Here is a 24,958-nt window from a genome sequence, read left to right as displayed (position 1 = left end):
GAGCCATCTGCACCCTCTTGTTCCGCCCGGCACTGCTTCTCCCCTCACCCCAGTGCCCCTTGCCGCTCTTTCCCTTCCATCCATCTGCTTGAGCCCGCAAGCATCCCCACGCAGTGTCGGGCTAGAGCCGGCTGGCAGGGCCGCTTCTTGGATGCTGCAGTGCCAGTGGCTTTGCTTCTCCAGAAGCAGACGGGAACAGAGCTGAGGCCTCTCCTGTCCGCTGTCTGAGGGACTGCCCTGACTCCCACCCCTGCACTTCCTGTCGGCCAAGAAGCCTGCCATCTGCTGAGATACACAGCAGTCCTGCCTCAGAAGCCCCCAGAAGCTGCTTGTCCCAGATCTTATTTCTCCCAGATCACTCCCAGAGCTTACTGTAAATTAAAATCGCACTGGGAGATTCTAGGCAAAGGCTGTGTCCCTTCTTTCCCCCTAGCACGCAGCTGCTCAATATCAGGCAAGTGAACAAGAATTGACTTCTACTCGTTTGTTCCCCTCTCTCAGGGTTGAGGGGGTGGGTAGGTTTCCACAGGTTTTTGCAAGGCAAGACTTCTCTCTGGGGAGGGTGGGCTGGAGGGTCTGCCCCTCTGTGCAGCGCTTTTCTCACCCGCGTCTCTCTCCTCCAGTGCAAGCCCTGGCCGAGGCCAACGCCGTGAAGCTCCACAGAGCCACGTTCTGAAGCCCGCCTCTGCCCATCCTGGCCCCCTGGCCCCCCGCCCCTGTGCTCCCGTGGGAATGCCACAGAGAGCCAGGCTGGGGGCCGGGGTTCTGCCGAGAGGAGCACGGATGCCTCAGTGTCCACATACCCACGGCGCCCGGCCCTGAAGCCCTTGCTGCTCAGACGGTGGTCCTAGGCCAGGGCGTGAGATGGTGGGGTGAGGAGCGCCATCCTATCTGATGCCCACGGCACAGGGAGCCTAGGTCTGGCTCTGGCTGGGGTTGTGATGGCCCTACTGGAACATTCCCTGATGGAGAAGATGCCCTGGTGGGGAATGCGCCCTGGGCTATCTTAGGTTAGGACTCCTCTCTTGACACCGAGAACAGCACCCACCATCACCCCCTTCCCCCATCACCCCTGCCGTCCTGCCCCAGCTGTGCCCAGGGTCTTGGCACATCTCTGCTTATGGGTGCTCCTTTGGGGTCCAGTGGAGACTGACCACCCTGCCTGAGCCAAAGACAAGATGACGAGAGATGGGGAGAGGCTCCTCGGCTCCCAGAAGACAGTGCTGGCTGTGGATAGAGAGCAGCAGGTCTGTGCAGTGTCTGAGGGCAGGTTGAGAAGAGTAGCAGAGAGAGAGGGAGAGGTCTCAGGAGAGTGGGAGGAAAGGGAAGCAGCAGAACTCATGCGCAAGTAGGAGGAGGAGGAGGATGGAGATGAGAAGGGGTAAGGGATTGGTTTCCCCAGGGTGGAACCTTAGGTTAGTGCCAAGTATAGTGCCAGCTGTTGGCTCTGCTTCTCCCACCTCGTCCCCAGGATCAGCGGGGCTGCCAGACCGAGGACCTGCCATGGAGCATACTGCTGTGGGTATGGAGGTGTGAGCTGAGGGGCCGGGCAGCAGCAGTCTGGGAGATGGCTCTTTCTAGGTCTGGGCCTGGTTCTGGGGTCAGGAGCAGAGAGAAGGACCTGTCTTACGGAGGGTGTGGTCAGCCTTGGGGCCTTTCCTAAACATTTCTGTGACATTATCTTGTCTCCCTTCCCCCTGAAATGTGCTGTGGGCCAGCTGAGCGTGTGCCCTGGAAAGAGGGAGTGTGGCCTTAATCTGGTAGGCCAGATTCTGGGGCCCTACCCTGCATCCCAGGCATTCCAGGCATCCCAGATGAGGACAAGTTGAGGCTGTATGGAAGGTCTCCCTTCTAGCTTGGCTCACTCACAACCCACCTACCCAGGGAGCCAGTAGTGGAGAGACAGAAGCAAAGCCCATTCTCCGTATGCTCCACCCACCTTCAGATGAATGTAGCCAGAGAGGATGGAGGAGAGAGAGTGAAGCTGAAAAACCTTGGCCCCTAGGCCTTCTCTTTGCCAGAGCTGCTGCCCAGAGACTTCAGTCTGACCTCCAGCGGCCCCAAGAATGATTACTTCATCTTCCAACAATTCCTCTCCACTCCTTCGTGGCTGGGACAGTTATGGTTCATATGCAAGTAAAGTTGACAATTCACTCAACAAATATTTACTGAGCACCTTTTATGTACCAGGCACTGTTCTAGGTGCTTAGGATATTCTCATGCTTCTGAGGGTTTACAGACGGGATTCCACTTACCTTCACTTCTAGCAGGTTTTTTGAACATGACCCTTGGCTGCAGTTCCCATCTTCAGCACAGCTCAAGCACCCCAAACCTGTCCCTTCCCCGCGCCCCCCCAGACTGGCAGGTGGGATTGGCTCCCAGGTAACCGGCTCTCCCTTCTCCATCTTCTCCCACACCTTATCCATCCATAAGAGACAGATTTTTCAGGGCCTTCCATGCCTTCCCCTTTCTTTGTCTGTCTCTCCTTTTTTTTTAAGTGATATTTTTAGAAATACATGTAAAATACCAAGGATTAATGTCTGCCCCTCTGCCACCTCTCTCTCACCTCTTATTTCATAAAGCTGGCTCTTTATGTTGCTTTACATGCCTTAATATATGTTTTATGAAGATTATACATATTATAGATGTATATGTAATATATATATATATTTGTTTGGATGTCTGATCCTTTACTAGAACTCCTGCCCAGGCCCATTTTCTCTCCTTTACTTTCCACATCATTCCTAGCATACTGCGGCCATACCCCATGCTTTTTGATCCAAAGAAGGGGAGAGGAAAGACTTATTTTAAGACAGATCTATTTTACGCTTTTGTTATAAAAGCAAATCTATTTTCAAAATGTGCAATGTCTGAATGGAATTGGCAAATGATATGAGGAGACTGGGACGGCTGCCTCTAGGTCCAACCCTCCACCCTTCCCTCCTCCTCGGCAGCTTCCTTCCTCCCATTCCCCAGTCTGCAAAGGGCTGGTCCCCAGAGCTCACCCGGAGAGGATCTTGCCAGGGCAGGACATTCTCTTGCAAGTCCTGGTCTAAGGATTTGATTACACTGTCAACTTTTGATGACCCTCTAGGGTTATTGGGTGTGAACCCTCTTCAAGGAAATGTTTACAGTTGTGTGCACAGAAGTACAGCCTCGCAGGCACACACCCCCCAGATGTGCTCCTGGACCACCTCCTTTATCACCCTGCTGGAAAGGGCAGCCTACGCCAAACAGCACTGAGAATGTCAGTCTATTCTTTGATGGACCTAGAATATTTTGCAACGGCCAAAGGAAACGGTTTGGCATCACGGGTCCTTCGGGGCAGATACATTCAAGTTCCTTGGGCTTCTCACACTCCTTTTCACTTGATCCCTCACTGGTCTGGGTGACACCTATGGCATCTGTCTCCCTCTATGACCTTTCTCCTGGGGGCCATTGTTAAGGGGATGGTACCCCAGTCTGGCATCCAGACTGCGAAGTCAGCCCAGAGGGTCCCACGGACAAGGTACATCTCAGACTTGCCAAGGACTTTCTTGCTGCTGGGGCTCTGAACTAAGCCAGCTCAGCCTTCCAAACTGCTTATCGACTATTGAAGTGGGCAAGGGGCTCTTGCCTTGCAAGAATTTGGGCAGAATGGATGTCTTTTGTCCAGATCTGGAATCAAGGGTTTTGGAATCTAGCACAGAGCTCCTGGCCAGCATTTGAAGCCTGGCTTCCCACTTTGACATTTGCTGGCACCCTATTCCCAGCCTAAAGCATCTCGCTATGAATGAAGGGGGCCTAGATGGAGGCCCAGGGCGAAGTAACCAACCTGGTGACAGCCCTGGTTACTAATCTAGGGCCTTCCCAATTAGCACATTACCTCCCTCATCAATAACCAAGAGGCTGTAATAAAATACTAATACTGTCACTTTAGAGTTTTTCTGAGGTTGCAAGCTGTGTGCACTTGCTCGCCTTCCTTGGTGAGAGGGATGCTCTTGGAGCAGGGCTGACTATAGCAAGACAGAATTAATTCCTTTCCCTTTAGGTATCCCCCGACAACCTGGCAGCTCTTCAAACTAACGAAAATATGAAATATACATATATATATATACACATATATCTATTTATGCACATATTGGGGCCAATTTGATTTGCTAGTATTAGACAATAAACCATACAAGGAAATTTATGACTCAGTGTCTTTATTTAGTATAAAAGTGACCTTAGAAGAAGAGTTAAGTTTAGATAAACAGAGGGCATCTCTGTCAGGGGACCAAACAGCCGTACCAGCCCCTTAGCATCTTTCTAGCCGATGAACCCTTCCCCAGGGAGGGGCTGTCCTGAGTGACAGGCGGGAGCTTGCTTCCCTCTCAGCAGCATTCTTTTTAGATATAGGTACTGAAGCACCCAGTGAGTTCTGCATTTGTATCTTGCAAGTTTGTATAAACCCAATGCAGGGAATAAATGGTTTGTACAAGTGGTGTGTCTGGCACTCTGTGTCCGTGTCTGCCTGTGGCTGGCCTTGGGGTCCATGAGTGTTTACGTGCTTGGCAGAAGAGGGGAGGGGTATCTGGGGCCATCCTTCCCTAAGAGAACTGGGTTCAGAGCATATGCACCCCCCATTCCCCCCCATGCCTTGGGCTGTCCCATCTCAGCCTCCCCAGGCAGGGATCCTGGAGTTCTCAGAAGCGTGCCACCTCCCATGAAACTAGGGAATGATGGTTTGTTGTCAACACCACTGTCATCTTTTTGATCCAGGTGATCCCAGATCAAACATTTGTCCCAAGGTCCTGTACAATGGAAATATCAGATTCTTCAGGCCCTGGAAGCTTCCACTGAAAGCAGGGGTGGGGGGGTGGTATCAGAAAGGTTGCCCAAATTCTTTTCATCTAGCCTCAGTGTTTTGGGGTCATTTCTCTTGGCAGGTACTCAGTGGTTATCCCTTATTGACACTCAGTGTGAAGGACTTTACCAGAGCTGCTCAATTTGAAGTGTTTGTGAGGAGTGAGAGTCAAGAAGCCCTGTGAATTCTATAGTGCGGGGGGGGTGGAGAGAGAACGGGAGACCAGGACAGCGGCAGGCTTCCCTGGGCTTCTGCAGGATGTCTGGGGAGAGGAGGAAGCATTAATGGTTCAAGAAAGAGGATATAGGAAGGCAAGCTTCTTGTAATTCCTGATTAGCCTCAGCCTGGTTCTAATGACTGATTTTGAATTCTGGACACCTCTTCTCATCCTTAAAAGGCTAGTGGAGTATGTATTTTGTATCTATCATCTATCTATCTATACTTTTAAAAATAAGTAAAATGACTGGATTTTGTAACATCCCTGGGAGAGCTATAAACCCTTGATGTCCCTTTGTGAATCAGGGAGAATTGGGACCAGATACAGGCTCAGACAGACCTTTAGAGCTGGAGGAGGTATACTGGAGAAATTGTCATTTCAGGACCTGCCTCTCTGTCTGCAGCTCCCCCTCTAGGCCAAAGCCATTGACCCTGGAGAGGAGGTGGAAATGTGAGAACACAGGGCACTGCTGGGCGCCTCTTTCCAAGCATGATGCTCACAGGTCCCTGCCCCGCTCCACCTCTGGCCCAGATCAGCCCTTCAATCAAGCCAGGCTGGGGTTACAAAAGGGGGCAGTAGTCAGGAACTATAAATGAAAAAAAGCAACTAGCAGAATGCCCTTTAAGGAGTAGTGCTCTGTAACTGTGTGGTTGTGTATTTATTCTTGAAGAGAGGCATGCTAAGGGTCAGGCGGCAGCCAGGCTTCAGACCCTGCTGCTGCCAGGGAATGGGGGGCCATGCCACATGCCCCCTTATCCCTAAGCCTCCAGTGCAGAACTGGCTCACCCCATTGCTGAGAATGATGGAGGAAAGGAGATGCCATGCTCAACTCCCTGGCTCCGCTCCTTGCTAGCTGCATGAAGATTTGGACAAGTCACTAAAATTCTTGAGTCTCAGTTTCCTCATCTGCGAAATGGGGGATTTAATTACCATCTTACGGAGCTCTCAAGAAAGTCAATGAAAAAATGGATGAAAAACCCTTTGAAAACTCAAATTCATTTACAAATGAGAGGAGATGGTGGTGACACTGTGTTGGCCCCTTGGCCTGCCTTTAGGGCATGATGAGGGAAGAGGGAAAATGTTTCCCAAGGTCTCCCCTTTGCTGGCTCCATAGCCTTCTCTGGAGGACGTCAGCAGGGCCCCTGTTGTTCAGCCATCTGAGGTGTCCCTCCCCCTGCCCACTTCTATTCCTCCAGCCCCAGTGAGTAGCTGCACTATCCCAGCCCTTCTCCACAGTGATCAGGACAGGCTTTCCAGGGCCTACGTCCTCCTCCCTGGGGTTGCCCCCCATGAAGTGGGCCCCTCTCCAGGAAGATGGCATAGACAACCCCTTGGGGCCCCAATTCTGGTGCCCAGTGCTGTAATCTGAGAACCAGGTGAAGAGGGCCCAGCTTCAGGAGGGTTCAGTTCTGAGCTTACAGGTGGGCTCTCATTGTTAGGGGAGGTATTGTTAGCTGCTATTTATACTCCTGTGGGAGCAGTTTAAAACCACAATTAAGAGGAGATCAGAAGTCTTTCACATAACAGCATTTAACAGTGCACGAATAATAGTAATATTAATAACACAGTAATTTATCATAACTATACTAGAATAATAAGAAACAATGGACTCGTTATTTACTGTGAGCCAGGTACCGGGTTCTATGCACCTCACATGCGTTTACTCACTAAATTCTCATTATATCTTTACGTGATAGGTATTATTATTATCAAAGGAACTGAGCACAGAAAGGCTGAATAAAACATCTGTCTCATGGAGCTAGGATGAAGCCCAGGGTGTTCTGATTTTACAGCCTGAGCTCTTAACCTACCAGTTTCAATGGGGATGATACTGCCTCCTAGGGGTGATTTTGGAAATTTTCAGGGGAGCTTAAGTTTGTCGCAGTGCTAAGGGGGGCAAAACTCTTACTGGCGTTTAGTGGCTGCAACGCACAGGGGCAGGTTTCCAAAATAATAATTGCTTTCTGTCCTGCACGACTTTAAATGTACAAATGGGACTAACGCACTACCAGTATGTCAGTCATACTGGAATTCATAATAGTCCCTAACAAGTTGTTTTATAAGCTAAGTTTTTTTAAAAATAAGTTCTATGAATAACTCAGTAAGTTAGGAGATGGTTATTATGGAGAAGGCTCTTAAGTGGAATAAGACATTGTCTCAAAATTGTTGAATAATCTGCTCCACTCATGTCTACACAATGTATTCTAACATTGCAACTACTGTATATTTGGTTCCAATGCAGTAGGGTCTTACTGAATAAGCAAAGAGGCTGACTGAAAACAGTTAACAGAGGAGCTCTGAGAGAACCAAACATCATTAGAGCAAAGACACTTGAAATGCAAGGGGTCTCCTTGGATCTCCTCAAGAAATGTTTTTAGAAATTATTTCATATTATTGCCTCCTTTATATTTTTTAAGTTTTTTTTACAGCCCAAAGACGAACACCTATGTTGTAACAATTATATGTGGAAATGTTTTGGGGAATTGCCTGTTGTTTTTCTATTTTTTCTCTGATAACTGTCCCAGGGGTCCACATTCAATTTCTCTAAACGGCTTATATCACCACTTCTCTTCCAGTCCATCCTCTCTTCCCCATTGCCTATTGGAAATATATGATCTCCAAGGCCTTTTAAGGTCCACACAGACTGAATTTTGCCTCAACACATGATGGCGTTTCAAAATACAGATCTATGTGTCTGTGACATGTCGCCACTACCCCATCCCATGTGGTAACATGGGGAGCTATTTAAACAACACACACACAACAAACGCAGTTTTTGGTTTGTTTTTTTTGTTTTTTGGCTGCGCAGCACGGCTGCAGGATCTCAGTCCCTGACCAGGGATTGAATCCGGGCCATGGCAGTGAAAGCCCTGAAATCCTAACCACTAGACCACCAGGGAACTCCCTCAAACTGTTTGTTTGCATTCACATGGTGTTTCCTCAATGTCTCCACCTTGCCATCTCTAACTTGCTTTGCTATGTTATCTCTACTTCAGTGAAGTTTTATTTCCCTCTTTTTTATATGCAAGGACCTCTGGTCTCTTTTTACTTAGCTAACATTAGTTTTTATTCTGGTATTCACTCCCTACCGCTCTTTCATTTTCTTTTATGGAGAGAGGGGTTATTTGGGTTTTTTGGAGGGGTGGTGGTATATAATGGTGGTCTATTTCTCTTAAGTTCAAACTTATTACAAGTAGGTGCAAGCAATCTGCCTACTTTACTTATGTCTTCTGTTAAGTTTTGCCTGAACATTTATATACTGAGAGACATTGTGTTTTATTATAATTTTTTCTTCTTTATTATAATTAGCTTTGAGGGTTTTTTTTTAATGATGTATGTAGACTGGTCATATCATCTATGAATTGCACTGCAGGATAGAGGGGACATTACAGAGGGAATGCTGGCTCTAGTGGGATTGAGAACCACTGCTCTACAATGAGAGAAAGGATGTTAGGAACTGTCCAGCCTCTCTTTTTTTCAGGCCCACAGAGGGGTGGAAGGATGCAGCCACATCTACACAACTGGTGGGTGGATTAGAACCAGGTTTCCTGAATCGTTGTCCAGCCCTACCCTAAGCCTAAATTCATCTTTCATTTTCCATAGCTCAACTTCACAGTCCAAAGTTGGACACTGCTGGAGGAAAGGAGATCAGAAGCCCTCCGTTGTCTATCTCCCTTGGGACGTTTTTGTCCTAGATTCAACCGAATCTGGCGCTCTCCTAAGGCTGCCAGCAACAGGTTTTACTCAGTTGTTTGTCGCCCCTAGCGTCTAGCGTGGGTACTGGCACAAAGCGAGCAAACTACTTACAAGATGAATTTAGTACTTTTCCGAAGAGAAACAGATCCCACCTCTTCCCACACCTTCCACCAAGCCAGTAAGGAATCCAGGTACTCCTAAATCCCAATTCTTCCATAAAGAGTCCAAATTTTGCAAAAGAGATGGAAACAGCTGAACTCAGCCTCAGGGCATGGGGTGGTGGGGAATACAGGGGTCAGATGGGCGTGGCCTTCTCCGAGTGGGCGGAGCGCGTGGGAGGGAGCAGTGCCCTCTGGGAAGAACCCGGAGGGAGACTTCTGACTTTAAGCAGCCGTGTGTGTGTGTGTGTGTGTGTGTGTGTGTGTGTCTGTGTGTGTGTCTGTGTGTGTGTGTGTCTGTGTGTGTGTCTGTGTGTGTGTGTGTGTGTCTGTCTAGGGGAAGTTAATGATTTACCAGAGGCTCATTTCACAACTTACCAAGGGTCAGCTTCCCTTGAGCATGTACAAATTCGGTCCTCTGGGCTCCTCACCCCTTGCCAGCTTCCACCCGGAAGGTCCCCCAGGCAGCCTGCAGCATGATCTCCATCACCGAATGGCAGAGTGAGTGCGAGGGGCCGGTGCTGTCGAGGGGGCTGGGCTGGACCGGCTAGGGTAGGTGAAGATGCAGCCCCTCCCAGCCGGGATCTTTCTCTGGGGAACCTGCAAGGCGACCTCTGGAGCTAGTGGCTGGGAGCTGCCCTGTTGGCATCCTTCAGGCAGCAGGGCCAGGGCCGGGTGTGGCTCCCTGCCTTCCAGGGGGTGGGGGGTTGCCCAGGGCCCCCAGGTAGCCAGAGGCTGGTGCCTGGAGGAACTGGCAAGTTCACCACTCAGGCTGGTCCCTTCCCCATTCAGGATTCTTAAACATGGGATACTACAAGGGTGGACCTAGAAGGCCTCTGCCTATTGAGACATCTTTCCCCCACAAAGTCTTAGGGTATCCTGTGGCCCTGGCCCCTTCTTATCAGAAACTAAACTCAAATCCCCTCCCCAAATCACTCTGTCCTCACTCCTAAATATCTTTCCCCTTTATTCAGGGAAGAGGGCAGGGAGGTAGTCCCAAGGTCCAGGAGAAGTGGTGAAAACTGTGGCTCTGTAAGTTTCATTTGGGTCAGTTACTTAAAGCCAGTGTCTTATCTGTGAACTGGAGATAATACTCATTCATTCACTGAACAAATTTGTCTCCTTTATGCGCCAAGCACTGTTTTGGGCACAGGGTATGCAACAGTGAATGGAACAGACATATTCCCTGCTTATGTTCCAGAATGAGGAAACAGGTAATTAGCAGATGAAGTCAGTACGTAGCATGTCAGATGGTGATACCTCCCTCTGGACAAAAGTAAAACAGGGTAAAGAGGCTTGGGAGTGCAGGGTAGGAGGGGTTACTGTTTTGTATAGAGTGGTCACTAAGCTTACCTGGTAAGGTACTTTTATACAGAGGCCCATAGGAAGTGAGGGAGCAAAGCCACGCAGCTGTCTGGGGGGAGGGGGGGAAATGTTCTAGGAAGAGGGGACCGCCAGTGCAAAGGCCCTGAGGCATTAGCATACTTTGGTGTGTTTGAAAACAAGGAGGCTGGTGTGGGTGGAAACAAAGTAGAGGAGAGAGGGGAGAGCAGTAGGAGGATAGTCAGGGAGGGTCACTCAGAGGCCAGGCTGTATAAGAATTTTGGTTTTATCTCCATAAGATGGGAAACCATTAGAAGGTTTTGTGCAGAGGAGTGATATGATCTGCTTATATTTTTAAAAGATCACTCTGGGTGCTGGATTGAGAATAGACAGACTGTGGAGGGGTGGGGTCAGCAACAGAGAGACCAGTTTTGAGGCAAGAGGTGGTGAAGGAGACCAGTTCCGAGGTAAGAGGTGATGGAGGAAACCAGTTCTGAGGTGAGAGGCAGTGGAGGAGACCAGGGTGGTAGCAGCAAACTGGTGGGGAGTAGTCAGTGCTGGATCTGCGCTGAGGAAATTGCTGAAAGGATTTGCTGATGGACTGGATGTGGGTTGTGAGAGAAGAGTTCAAGTATGCCTCCAATATTTTTCAGCCCTGAACAATTAGAAGGGTTGAGTGGTTGGGGAAGGCAGGAGTTGGGTTTTAGACATGTGAGTTTGATGTCAAGTAGGTAGTCAGGTATATTAGTCCTGCAATGGAGAGAAATTTGGGAGTTGCCAGCATACGGATGGTATGTAAAACCATGAGATCGCCTGGGCACAGTTTCTCAGCCTCCCCACTACTGACATTTGGGGGCAGAGTAGTTCTTTGTTGTGGGGGGAGGGGGATCAGGCCTGTCCATTGTAGGATTTTAGCAGCATCCCTGGCCTCTAGCCACTAGATGGCAGTAGCACACTCTCACTCCCAATTGTGACCATCAAAATGTCTTCTTATGTTACCAAATGTCCCCAGGGGAACAAAATTGCCAACCTACCCATCAGCACCCACCCCTCCACCCCAAGTTGAGAAACACTGACTTAGGGGAAAAAATAGAAGAGGGCTGAGGCCTGAGCCCAGGGGCAAGCCAACATTAAACCAAAATGTGCTAAGTTCTATGAAGAATGTGCTAAGTCCTACGAAGAGAAAAAAAATGAGGGAACCAGATTAAGTCAGGAACAGATAGTGGACCAGGTTTCCCTGAGAAACTGACATTTGCGTTGAGACCTGAAGGAGTGTGTGTTGGGCAGATAGCAAGTGGGGAGAAATTGCGTGTACAAAGGCCCCGAGGCAGGAAGGCTCGTCATGGAAACAATGATGTGTTTGGAGTATGGCAGGCAAGGGCGGAAGATGAAGCTGGACAAGCAAGCCTAGGCCCCATCATGCAGGGCCTGTAAGCCAAGGCACGGGTGGGAGGACTCTTGCATTCTAAGCCAGTGGGAAGCCATGACGGATTGTACGCTGTGCTAATATGAGCGGATTACATGTTTTCCAAGGCCCCTGACTGCTGTGCGGAGAAGGGATAAGAGGGTGGCAGGAACGAAGCAGGAGACTAACTGGGGGATGTCGCAGGAGTCCAGGAAAGAGATAATGGTGGCTTAGAATTAAGTGGTAAGAGTGGAGAGAAGTGGACGTCTTTCAAGATACATTTAGGAGGAAGAAGCAATAAAACTTAGCTGTGGATTGAATGGAGGAGGGGTGGTAGGAACAGTGAGGGAGACTCAGTGATGGCTCTTGGGCTTCTGCCTCGAGCTGCTGAGTGGGTGGTGATGACATTTCATTCATTTGGGGAAGACTGTGCCAGGTGCAGCTTTAAGGAAGGAAAATCAATAGCTCAGTTTGGACCTGTTGAGTTCAAGATGCCTTGGAGAGAGAAAAACATGCAGATATGCCAAGTAAGCAGCTGGATAGGAGTTTGGAAGCTCAAAGGAGGCATGGACTAGAAAGATAAATATCAACATTGTCAGCACACAAGAGATACTTAAAGATGTGGACATTCATGTGAAACTAGAATGAGAAGAGAAATGACCTGGAGCTGAAGCCCTGAGCAATTCAAACCCCAAGAAAGAGAAAGAAGTGGGAGCTGGCAAAGAAGCCTGGGAAAGAGTGGCCAGAACAGCAGGAAGAAATCAAGAATATGGTGTCACGGAAGCCACCACAGGATATTTCAAGAAGGGAGTGGCCAACTGCTGACAGATGAGGACCGACCCCTCTCCTTTGGATCTGGGAACATGGACGTCATGGGAGGCCCAAGCAAGAGCCTCTCTGTGGAGGGGGTGGGGGCAGAAGTGGACCGGACAGGGCTGGTTAAAGGCACTTTTTCTAGAGCCAGTCTACTGGGTTCACACCCTGGTTCTGCCAGCTGCCGGCTGTGCACCCCTGGGCACAGGTTAAGACCTCTCAGTGTTTCCGTTCTGTTTGTGAAATGGGGCTAAAGCATACCTACCTCATAGGCAGTTATGAAAATTAAACGAGTTAATACATATAAAGTGCTTAGACTGCCTGGCACCATGTGTTCATTAGTGTTAACAATTATTACTATTAATCACTGTTGTTAATTTTGAAAAGAGAAACAAGGCTCTTTCTCTTCCCCTTTGCCTCCTTCCTCTTCCTGAACAATTCAGTCCTAAAGCCATGAGGTAGCAGGGGGGCGGTGCCCAGGGCGGGTGTCAGGGCCCTCGCCAGGCTGGTGGGTTCACACTGGGGTTTGCCTGGTGCCAGGCCAGGGGGAGGGGGGCATCCTGGCAGGGTTGGGGTGGAAACAGGAGAGTAACTTTATGGTGGAGGGGCCTGCAGACTCCGCCTTGATGAAGTACTTAAAGAAACGTCATTCAGTAACAGGTCAAATTGGAACTGTGCATCACCTAATAGATGCAGTGAGAAGAACACAGCATCACCTCTTGTTGATATCTCTGCATAACCTGAATCTAGTCATGAGGAAACATCAGACAAACCCAAACAGAGGGACAGCTACAGGATAACTGGCCCAAATCTTCGTAAGTGTCAAGGTCATGTCAAGGGGAGACTGAGGAACTGTTTCAGACAAAACAGCCTGAAGAGACATGGCAACCACATGCCACATGTGATTCTGAACTGGATCTTTTTGCCGTGAATGATATGACTGGGACAACTGATGAAACCTGAATGGGGTCTGAGGGTTGGATGGTAGTAATGTATCAGTGTTAATCTCCTGACTTTGACGTTGTGTCCTGGCTGTATAGGAGAATAAAGGAAACCACAGCCAAGTATTCAGGGGCGATGAGATAGCCGGTGGCAACTGCTTTCAAATGGTTCAGGAAAAAAATTCTTTGTACTGTACTTGCAACTTTTATGTCCATTTGATATTGATTTTAAAAAAAGAGGGAGAGGGACTTCCCTGGCAGTGGTTAAGAATCCGCCTGCCGGGCTTCCCTGGTGGTGCAGTGGTTAAGAATCCACCTGCCAATGCAGGAGACACGGGTTTGAGCCATGTTCAGAGAAGATCCTACATGCCGCGGAGCAACTAAGCCCGTGCGCCACAACTACTGAGCCTGCACTCTAGAGCCTGAAAGCCACAACTACTGAGCCTGTGTGCCACAACTACTGAAGCCCGTACACCTAGAGCCCTGCTCTGCAACAAGAGAAGCCACCACAATGAGAAGCCACCACAATGAGAAGCCCGCACACCGCAACGAAGAGTAGCCCCCGCTTGCTGCAACTAGAGAAAGCCTGTGTGCAGCAACGAAGACCCAACGCAGCCAAAAATAAGTAAGTAAATAAATAAATAAATAAATACAGAAGAATCTGCCTGCCAATGCAGGGGACACAGGTTCGAGCCCTGGTCCGGGAAGATCCCACATGCCGCGGAGCAACTAAGCCCATGAGCCACAACTACTGAGCCCACGCGCCACAACTACTGAAGCCTGCGTGCCTAGAGCCTGTGCTCTGCAACAAGAGAAGCCACGGCAATGAGAAGCCCATGCACCACAACGGAGAGTAGCCCCCGCTCGCCGCAACTAGAGAAAGCAGCAATGAAGACCCAACACAGCCAAATAAATAAATAAATACATAAATTAAAAAAAAAAAAAAAAAAGAGGGAGAGAGAAAGTGAATGGTGTCTGAGGCTCCCTTGCACAGCCTCAGACCAGAGGGACCCATCCGCCTGCTCCAGGGGATATCGCTTTCCTTGGAGCTGTAGCTGCTTTCTGGAAGCAAGAAAGACATTGAACCTGGCTTCAGTTAGCGCTGCAAGGCGGGGTCTAAACAGGACTTCGGAGCAGCCATCAGCCCGGTTGTTCTCTGCAGTCTGGGGAGGGCCCCACTTCTCACCAGGTGGTGCCCTGGAGAGCCAGGCCTCTCTGGAGAGTTCCCTCAGTCTCCCAGCTGTTCTCTGCCCCAGAGCCTGGAGACTGGGTGACCTCCAGCAAGGGGTGCGCTGCCCCAACTGTCTGCATCCTGGGGACGGTGGGCTGCAGGCGCTTCTGTCACTCCTGGTGATGTGTCCCACCCCCACCCTCTCTGCCATGCTTTCTGCCCCAAGAAGAACTTCAGGAGCAGCCCCTGGCTGGTAATTTGACTGAAATCCCTCAGCTACTCCACAGGTGAGAGAGGCAGAGCAAGGTCTGAGGCTTGTGTGTGAGAAACACAGTTTCTGACCCTTTTCTATGGGGTTTTGTGTTCATGGTGCAGTTTCTCCACTGAACGCTGGAAGCACTAATTGTGGCCCATAAAGAAGGCTGACTCCATTGCAGAAAAATTCTGGAAATGCACCAGCCCTTGAAGGGCAGTGTGGAACAAGTTGGAAAAGTAATAACCATATAAGCCAGCAAATCATTTTTGCAGAAAAAAGTATAATATAGGAGAGAAGACATGAAATATGAATTTGAGAAATGTATGCTATTTCTACAAAAAGAGTAAGAGGCTGTAAAGTGTTTACAGGATGGGCATGTGGATATTTTAACAAAACAAAATGAAAACCCAATAAAATGCCCATGTTATGTTTCCACACAAAAATATCTACTAAGGGAGATAGAGCGGAAGGGTATATTGTCAGAACTGACCTATTTTTATGGTGAGTGTAAGCTAATAAGAGATTTTTATAACAGGCATAAAAACTTAAAATACCTTTGTCATTCAGATTAAAGAAATATGGTTGTGGTCTTCCTCCACAGTACCCTGGCCCGTGTAAAATTATCATGACAAGATAGATGTACTTCTAGACCCTCAACTTATTGTCTCTGAGGGTAGAAAAATCATGCAACATGGGAAGACAGAACACAACCTTCATAATGACCAAGGGGGTTGTACTCTGCCCAGTGTCTTGGGTTCTAAGAGATTTAATTCAGGCAGGCATTCTAGGAGGTGGAAATAGGAAACAAACTTGAATAGATTACGGAGATTTGTCAGAAACAGGAGGAATCGCCATTAGTAGCAGATGGATTCTGGGCAGCGGGGGGATATGCTGAGAGAAATTATGTTGTACTGGTTCCTAGCAAATCCAGCTCTGCCAAAAGGGAGACCCAATTAGACTGGCATTTTTCTAGAATATGAGTTGCACGAGGTTTCAATCCATAATTTGAACAATAAATCTCATCTCTGTATTTTTAATGATCTTTTAAAGAAGTCCTTTGGCCTTATTTCTATACTGGAACTGATCCTAATCCTCTTAAGATCTGTATGGTAACAGATTAGGAAAGATTAACTACCTACCTGAAAGACGATTGTGTTTCATTTTCTTTCAGTTGTAAATATAACTTAGCCAGTAAGCCTAATCTTCATAATTTTGTTTTTGTTTTGTTTTGTTTTTACAGTTCTGCCTCTTAACAACCAGACTTTTAACAACTTTTTACAACTCTCTGTAGAAACATAGCAATAATACCAATTTCATAGAGATTGTAAGGATCAATTCTAAGATGTTAGTTAACAAGCCCAGTAAAATTTTACTCTTTAAAAATTACCTGTGTTTTCTTTGTAAAAGTTAAGCCATTTTTAATAAAGTTATACATGTTGTAGTTTAAAAAGACACTCTTGCCCTAACCCTATTCACCATATAATTTACAACAAAAAGAAAATAAGGCATTTTAGCTATATTAAGTAAATAAAGCAAGTTGCAAAACTGTATATACAATATAAACTTAAAGTTGTACCTCATCAGTAATTTTTTAAAAGGAAGCAACACAGTTCCATTTACCATAGCATCAAAAAGAATAAAATACTTAGGAATAAACCTAACTAAGGAGGCAAAAGGCTTGTACCCTGGAAACTACAAACTGTTGCTGAAAGAAATTTTAAAAGACACAAATAGGTAGAAAGACCCATATTCATGGATTGGAAGACTTAATATTGTTAAGATGTCAATACTACAGAAGGCAGTCTACAGATTCAATGCAATAATGTATCAAAATCCCAATGGCGTTTTTTGCAGAAATAGAAAAATCCATCCTAAAATTCACATGGAATCTCAAGGGATCTTGAATAGCCAAAGCAATCTTGAAAAAGAAGAACAAAGTTGGAGGTTTCAAACTTCCTGATTTCAAAACTTATTACTAACCTACAGTAATCAAAACAGTGTGGGACTGGCATAAAGACAGACATAGAGACCAATGGAATATAAAAGAGAGCCCAGAAATAAACCCTGGCATATATGGCCACATGGTTTTCAACAAGGGTGCCAAGACCGTTCAATGGAGAAAAGACAGTCTTTCCAACAAATGATGTTGGGAAAACTGGATATTCACAGGCAAAAGAATGAAATCGGACCCATACCTTACACCATATGTAAAAATTAACTCAAAGTTCATTTTAGCTCTAAGTAAGATCTAAAACAAACTCTTAGAAGAAAACATAGGAGAAAAGCTTCATGATGCTGAATTTGACCATTATTTCTTGGGTGTGATACCAAAAGCACAGGCAACTAAAGAAAAAAATAGATACACTGGGGCTTCCCTGGTGGCGCAGTGGTTGAGAATCCGCCTGCCAATGCAGGGGACACGGGTTCGACACGGGTTCGAGCCCTGGTCTGGGAAGATCCCACATGCCGCGGAGCGGCTGGGCCCGTGAGCCACAATTGCTGAGCCTGCGCGTCTGGAGCCTGTGCTCCGCAACAAGAGAGGCCGCAATAGTGAGAGGCCCGCGCACCGCGATGAAGAGTGGCCCCCGCTTGCCACACTGGAGAAAGCCCTCGCACAGAAACGAAGACCCAACACAGCCATAAATAAAATAAATTAAAAAAAAAAAAAAAAAAAAAAAAAAAAAGATGGCTAGCAGGACATCAGAGCCGTTAAAAAAAAAAAAAAATAGATACACTGGACTATATGAAAATTTAAAACTTCTGTGCATCAAAGGACACAATCAACAGAGTGAAAAGGCAACCTACAGAATAGGAGAAAATACTGGCAAATCTTGTATCTGATAAGGGGTTACTATACAGAATATACAAAGAACTCCTACAACTGAACAACAAAAAACCCCAAACAACCTGTTTTAAAAATGGGCAAAGGACTTGAATAGACACTTCTCCAAAGAAGATATACAAATGACCAACAAGCACATGAAAGATACTCAACACCACTAATCATCAAGGAAATGCAAATCAAAACCTCAATGAGATACCACCTCACACCCCTTAGGATGGATGCTATCAAAAACAAAACAAAGCAAAAAAAACAGAAAGTAACAAGTGTTGGTGAGGATGTAGAGAAGTTGGAACCCCTTGTACACCACTACTGGGAATGTAAAGTGGTGTAACTTCTGTGGGAAGCAGTATGGTGGTTTCTCAAAAACTTAAAAATAGAACTACCATATGACCCAGCAATTCCACTTCTGGGTATATACCCAAAAGAAGTGAAAGTAGAGTCTCGGAGAGAAATTGTTCACCCGTGCTCACAGTAGCATTATTTACAATAGCCAAAAGGTGGAAGCAACCCACGTCCATCCACAGATGACTAGATAAACAAAATGTAGTATATGCATACAATGGAATATTATTCAGCCTTAAAAAGGAAGGAAATTCTGACACATGCTACAACATGGATAAACCTTGAAGACATTATGCTGAGTGAAATAAGGCAGTCACACAGAGACAAGTACTGTATGATTCCAATCATATGAGGTACCTAGACTAGTTAGAATCATAGAAAGTAGAATGGTGGTTACCAGAGAGAGTGGGGAACAGGGAGTTGTTTAGAGGGTATAGAGTTTCAGTTTTGCAAGATGAAAAGAGTTCCGGATGTGGGTGGTGGTGATAGCACAACAAGGTGAATGTACTTAGTACCACTGAACTGTATACCTAAAAATGGTTAAGATGATATATTTTATTTGTATTTTATTGTAATTTAAAATTTTCAACTTGATTCAATTTAAAAATGAAGCAACACAATGAATTGTCATTTGTTGACTACCAGAGTGGCACAGATAAAGTAAAATTAACAATTCTGTGTGATGGAGAGGGTTTAAGAGAAAGGGAACTTCATATCCTAAATAGCCTGCGTATCTGTGCTGGGCTCCCTGGCTCTGAGCCAACTCCTGTAGTTCAAAGAACGAGGAGACACAAAGCAAAAGACACGCTGTTGCTGGGGCCCACCTGTGGTTGAAGTTAGGGTTCCGAGGGGTGTGTGGCAGGGCAGCCACGGTGCTGGCTGGGGTGTAGACTCCGAGGTGATGAGCACATTTCCGGTCAATGACTTCTCTTTCCCAGTCAAGTGTGAGAGGTCATCATCAGAAGGCTGGGAACTGGGGCGGTTTAGAGAAGGAAGGAGACACTGTGAAGAATTGTTCAGGAGGGCAAGCCTCCTGAGAAATAGGGCAGGCCAGCTGGGCAGTTCTGAGACACTTTGGGGATATGGTTGTGAGTTTTCAGTGGTACCCTTCGGCCCTGGTGTGAGTTGGGCATCAAGCGGCTCCCAAAAGCAGAGGCCAGGAACAGAGTAGGCAGAGTTGTGTTCAGCCAGAGACCCAACCCTGATAATGATCTAGATGACGTGGCATTTGAAGACAAGAGGAAACTGAAAATAGAAAGTGGTGAGAGTATCACTAGCTACTAGACGTTGTGAGGACAGGACGCCAGAGTATATAGAACTGACCAGCAGTTTCCAGGTGCTAAACATCGATTCGTGCCCATCCTTCCCTTCCCCTCCTGTCATTCCCTGAGAGTACAGAAGCCAAGATTCCTGGATGGCAGTGGGGCCACCCCATCCCCCGCCCCCCAGAGGGCACCTGTCCAGCGGCAATGGGGGGAAGTTCCAGCATCCCAAGCTGCTCCCCAAAGCCCATCCCACCACAACCTCCTTGCCCATTGCAGAGATTGGTGTGGGCACCACCGGCTTCGGCATCTTCTTTATCCTCTTTGGAATGCTCCTGTACTTTGATTCAGTGCTCCTGGCCTTCGGAAACGTGAGTCCCCAAGCCCTGTGAACACACCTGAGGTCTCCGTTGCCGGGAGGGTCAGCCCTGAGTTTATTCAGATCGTGCCCATCCAGGTGCTGGGCACCACCAAGCCCAGGCAGGCAACGGGTGGCTGGGGATGGATGGTGAGGCCTATGGGGCACAGAGAATCTAAGGACCTGGATTCTCATGCCAGTCTCCGGACAAGGCCCTGAGGGTACCAAGATGAATCAGACGCCCGTCAGAATCCCACCACCTAGGGACAGGAATGTCACATCAACATACACGACTGGGGAGGAAGGCAGGGGCAGTGGTAAAGTCACTGTAAGATAAACACATCTAATATGAAACAAGGTGCTTGGAGAAAAGAGAGCACGCCCTGTGGGAGAAGGATGAAAAACAATTTAGAAAAATAAATGAGTGTGGGGAGGATAAAGCACTTCCAGGTGGATGGAACAAGAGAAGAGGTATGGAGAAGGGGAGGGAAAGCATGGAACGTGCCGGAAGAAAGCCAGAGAGTTAAGTTTGACAGGAGGCCAGGCACTCTTAAGGGATCGTTAGGAGCCAAGCTGAAGGTGGTGACAGGGCCATAGAGTGGAGGGCCTGGAGAATGCTGCCACAGGCAGGAGCCCTGACACTTCCCTGTGACACTGGGTGTGGCTGCCTAACCTATTTAGGCTTCAGCCTTCACCTTTGTAAAATGGAGAGAATCTCACTGTCTTTCCCATCTTACTTAGGAGGTGTGATGAGAAATGATATCATATAAGAAGTGCTTGGGATCCAAGAAATTGGGTCGAATTGGGTGACAAGGCAGAGACCTTCAAAGGTCTCCCGGTCCACCCTGCCTCTGGGCACTTCTGTTCCTAAGCAGTTCAAATTACTCACCCTCTCCGATATTATCCCTCCTTGAAGAGTTAGCAAGTCCTGCCCCATGCCTGATGCGCAGCTCCAGGCCTGACCCCTGACTCCCGAGGGAGCAGAGGGAGCCAGTGTGTTTGTTCTCACACCCACCCCCTCCCTCTCCCACAGCTGCTGTTCCTGACCGGCCTCTCCCTCATCATCGGCCTGAGGAAGACGTTTTCCTTCTTCTTCCAGAGGCACAAGCTCAAGGGGACCAGCTTCTTCCTGGGGGGCGTGGTCATTGTGCTCCTGCGCTGGCCCCTCCTGGGCATGCTCCTGGAAACCTATGGCTTCTTTAACCTCTTCAAGTGAGTGCAGGTCCCCTTCCCCTGGATGGGCCCACCAGGGCCTCTGAATGGCTGAGATCAGGTTTGGGCAGCGTGACCAGCAGTGCATACAGAAGCTGGACTTTATCCTGCAAGAGACGGGAGCCTCGGAAGGGTTGAAAACGGGGAGGAGCATCAGGTGGACACCAACCGTAGGCTGAAGGATAAGTTGGGGGAATCAGCCCATCCATCAGTAAGCACGGAGCACCTTCTGTGTACCCATCACTGTGCCTGTCACCAGGGAGGAGACACAGGACCTGCCCTCAAGTCTAGCAATCCAGATAGGGAGGAAGGGCAGTGAACTAAAATCTACTAAGCCCCTCACATGCACCAAGCATGCTCACAAGCATCCTCTCATTTTGTCATCTCCACAACCCATTGTAGGACTGTCCTCTACTTGCAGATAAGGAAACCAATGCGCAGAGAGGCTGCCCCTGCCCGAGCTCTCACAAGTAGTATGCAAAGGATCTGAACTTGACCCAGGTGTCTCTGGCTCATGTTCCCATATCCCTCGGCCCGTCCAGTGTCAGCCTGGGCCTGGTGAAAGACACGGCGGAACTCAGCGAAGGTGTATGGCCTCCATCAGGGCCAGGGAGGTGTCCCAGAGGAAGCAGGACCTGAGACAGGCCTTGAGTGGTGGGTAGGGTCTCAGAGAAGACTGAAGGGTCCTTAAGAAGAAGAAAGAAAAGGATACTGAGGAAGACCATCTCTGGGGCACTGTGGAGAGAACAGGGGTGGGATGGGGATGATGTGGGCTAGAAGAATCATGGCTTATGGACTCATGGGAAGGAGCTGTGGACCAGGAACCCTAGGCTAATCAGAACCATCAGCTTGCTCAGTGTAGCCTTGAAAACACCTGATCGGCCCGATGCCCTAGACTTCAGAGACATCATGTAGTGTGGTTGCAGGAAATGAAATTCTCTCACATGTGTTCTGCCATCCATTATTTTTCAACGATGTCATTATTCAAACAGTCATTCATTCAAATAGTCAGGTATATAAAAAGTACCTACTACGTGCCAAATACAGGGCTAGGTGTGGGGATATGGCACTAAACGAGGAGAAACTTCCTGCGGAGCTTCCAATTTAGTGAGGAAGACTAACTCTGACACTAGTTACCATTTATTGAAGAATTGGAAGTGTGAGTGGGGCCACTGCAGACTCAGTAGTTCTAACCAAAAGTAAACCTTGAGAAAGACACCCTGCAGCCGCACTGAAGGGGCAAAAAAACCCCACAAAACTCAGAGCTATCAGAGACCTCAGAGACACAAGCGAACCTCAGGGACCTGAGGCCCAAGGAAAGGAAGTAGCTCAGCCAGAATTCAGATTTCTGCTTCCCTTCCCACACCAACCTCCGTGCCTCCAAGCCCTTTGGGGGATCACCCATCCATGCCAGGGGGTGTGTGCTAAGAATGGGGCACCGAGGCGTGGGGGAGAATAAAGTGAGCACGGCCTCCAATGGCGATCCATGCCTGGAGCCCAGGAAACCTGCGGCAGGCGGTACACACCCAGTCCAGGGAGGAGAAGACAGTAACAATAATAAAAATAAACATTTCCCAAGCATTTCTTTGTGGAAGGCCCTATGAGGTAGATACTATTATTATTAACCCCATTTTACAGGTGGAAATAGATTCAGAGAAGTGAAGAAATTTGCCTAAGTTTATACAGCGCCAGTGAGTGGTAGAGCCAAGATTTGAACCCAGGGAGTCTGACCTCAGGGCCTTCATTCTTAACTACTCCACTTGGCTGCCTCTCAAAAAACAGGGGTGCAGAACCACGCCCGCCCCCAGTGCCCAGGGGCCCATTCTCTTGGGAGCCAAAGCTGGAGCCTTTGGGGGGACCTCAGCCTCACTGCCCTCATCCTCCCCTCTGGGGCCATCACTGACCACTCCCTCCACCTCTCTGCTCCTAGGGGCTTTTTCTCTGTCGCCTTTGGCTTCTTGGGCAATACCTCCAACATCCCCTTCCTGAGCATGGTTAAGTGGATTATGCGTGTGGCTTGGTGGCGGTGCCTTGGGGTGGGGGAAGCGCACGGACTTAGTAAAACAGCTGCCCCAGGTGCAGTGGACACCTCCCCATCTCCCCTCAAAGCCCCTTCCCCAGGTGGGCCAGCCTCAGCTCCTCTTCCCCTCCCTGTACCTTCTCCATTTGACAACAGCAGATGAGATGAGGGGTGTGAGCAGTTGTGCCAAAGGTGTGGGTGTAGAGAACGGTGTTTGTCAGTAGCTCCCTATTAGAGCCAAAGAAACGGAGCCTTAGGGAGTCTAGGTGACCCAGCCAGAAAGTGCCAGACTTCTGGAGAGTGGGCTGAGTCTGGGCCCCAGGCAGAGAGAGGATGTGTGACAGCCAGTGACAACAGGAAAAGCAGGTGGCAGATTCTGTCCTCTCCTTGGGGCAGGCATGGGGCAGTGGTCCCTAGCCCCTGCCCCTCCCTTTCTCTGAAGCACCTGACAGAATACAAGCTCTCTGAGAAGCCCAGAGAGGCTCTAAGCCAGCACTTTGACATGCCTGCCCCCGGACACACCCCCGCTGTCCCCTCTCCATATCTGCGCCTGGCACTGCTCCCAGCTCTCAAGGCCAGCTTCGTAATAACCTAGATATTGAGTCCGCTCTGCACTCTTTGTCTGGAGTAATGATTCTTGGCTCCCACAGCTGTTCCAGAGGCTTCAAGGCACCAGCTCAATGGTCTGAACAGCAGAGATAAGCTGCTTGAACTTGGATCATTGGTTGAGGGGGCTGGAAAGGAAATGGGGGCCACCCCCTCAGGCCCCCACCCCGCAATGACTCATCTCCCCATCATACCTGGACCTCTCCAAGTCCAGAAGGAAGGATGGAGCCGAGTGACTGACCTCAAATCCCCAAGTCAACGCAAGAAGCTGTCAGGACTGCTGGAAGCAGAGATCCGGGTCCCTCCCATGGAGATTGAATGGGATCACACCCCACCCTGTATTTATCAGAGGAAAAGCAAAGATTAAATCCCCAAGCTGTAAATGTGCCTGAGACTCAAAGTCAGTGTCTCTAGCCCATTAAGTCCATTCTCTGACTCAGGGCAGGCCCACACACATGGCAAGAAGCAGGCCTGCTCTCATGACCTATCATTCTTACCCTCGTGTTTATTAGTCCTAATGAGTGAGATAATATGTTTGCAAGCCCCTGTTAGCAGGAGGTATTAAACAAGTGATGGGTATTAATCCCCATCATGGTGGGAAGTGCTTCTCAACCATTAATTAGGTGGATGTCTGCACAGCTCACTCACCAGGTAGCCTCTGTGCTGAGGTAGAGACATAGCCCTCACCTTCCAAGGGCCCCAGTCTCTGTCCTGGGAAGCACTTCATTGAAGGGTAAAGCGCATCCTTGCAGGCCCAAGAAAGAGACAGGAGTCCCCCGCAATGCGTACATTTAGTAAGTCTCTGTGAGGGCCCCTGTGTCTGTACGGAGCAAAGGAGCGGGTGCTGAGGGTGCAAAGGGAAGGAGACCTGCCCCACTTCAAAGCAAGGCTCACAGCAATTCCAAAACGGTGTGATCGAGGTGCCACAGGACATGACTGTGGGGCTCCAGGAGCAGCACCTCCGGACACACTGCAGCTGGAAGGCACTCCTCCAAGTTCCCTTAGTGCTTCCCAGGTACGCCCACCTTCTAGAGCTGCAAAGGTGCTGCTTTCTTAGCCAGCTGCTCACATACCTGTCCCGCCCATTGGACCACGGCATGTTCATCTCCAAACCCTGTGCTGAGCACATGCTCAGGAATTGCTTGGGGAAAGAAGGGAGGAAGGAAGGAAGAAAAAAAAAAGAGACAATCCCCCCACCCAGTCCCAGATCCCAGATCCCAGCCCAGGAGCCGCCTTCTGGTCTGAGACCCCAACTGAGCTGCCAGAGCTGGGAGCACACGGGGAGCAAGGAGCCCCCGGGGCAGACTGTGCCATCTCCTCCCCCTTCCTCCCCTGCATCCTGCTCACTTGTCTGGAGGGGGAACATTGCACGCCGACACTCTGCCCCCCCAAACAGTCCATTTCCATGTTGTTTGGGGCAGAATGGGTCTTGGAGTGGGTCTGGGGAGAAGCGGTGAGAAGGCTGGAAAGAACTAGTGGCAATCAGAAAGCCAGCCTTGGAAGGC

The 24,958-nt window shown here is 48.7% G+C and overlaps 2 protein-coding genes across 8 annotated transcripts in view; both read left to right on the top strand.

Moving 5' to 3' along the window:
* Nucleotides 1-4,459, top strand: part of PLEKHA6 (pleckstrin homology domain containing A6) — a 137,761-nt gene extending 133,302 nt beyond the window's left edge. For all 7 annotated transcript variants that reach the window (XM_036864623.1, XM_036864601.1, XM_036864617.1 and 4 more), the window contains one exon: nt 624-4,459. The gene's annotated coding sequence lies outside the window, so the exon portion shown is untranslated. The remainder of the gene's footprint in view (nt 1-623) is intronic.
* Nucleotides 4,460-9,133: 4,674 nt separating this feature from the next.
* On the top strand, nt 9,134-23,840 carry GOLT1A (golgi transport 1A). The gene is made up of 5 exons (XM_036869768.1): nt 9,134-9,400; nt 19,537-19,628; nt 20,649-20,827; nt 22,758-22,821; nt 23,498-23,840. Exons 1-5 carry the CDS (start codon nt 9,376-9,378, stop codon nt 23,534-23,536), a joined length of 399 nt encoding a protein of 132 aa, XP_036725663.1. The 5' UTR covers nt 9,134-9,375; the 3' UTR covers nt 23,537-23,840.
* Nucleotides 23,841-24,958: the final 1,118 nt, after the last annotated feature.

Source organism: Balaenoptera musculus, chromosome 1, assembly GCF_009873245.2.
Source record: "Balaenoptera musculus isolate JJ_BM4_2016_0621 chromosome 1, mBalMus1.pri.v3, whole genome shotgun sequence".
NCBI classification, from domain to species: Eukaryota; Metazoa; Chordata; class Mammalia; order Artiodactyla; family Balaenopteridae; genus Balaenoptera; species Balaenoptera musculus.
Note: the sequence above shows the minus strand (reverse complement) of the source record. Positions and strands in the feature narration are given on the sequence as shown.

Excerpts from the sequence above, each read along its gene's own strand:
- GOLT1A (XM_036869768.1), top strand. The coding sequence starts at position 9,376 with ATGATCTCCATCACCGAATGGCAGA. Across the intron at positions 9,401-19,536 it reads CTCCATCACCGAATGGCAGA|AGATTGGTGTGGGCACCACC; the intron begins GTGAGTGCGAGG and ends TGCCCATTGCAG. Across the intron at positions 20,828-22,757 it reads GGCTTCTTTAACCTCTTCAA|GGGCTTTTTCTCTGTCGCCT; the intron begins GTGAGTGCAGGT and ends CTCTGCTCCTAG.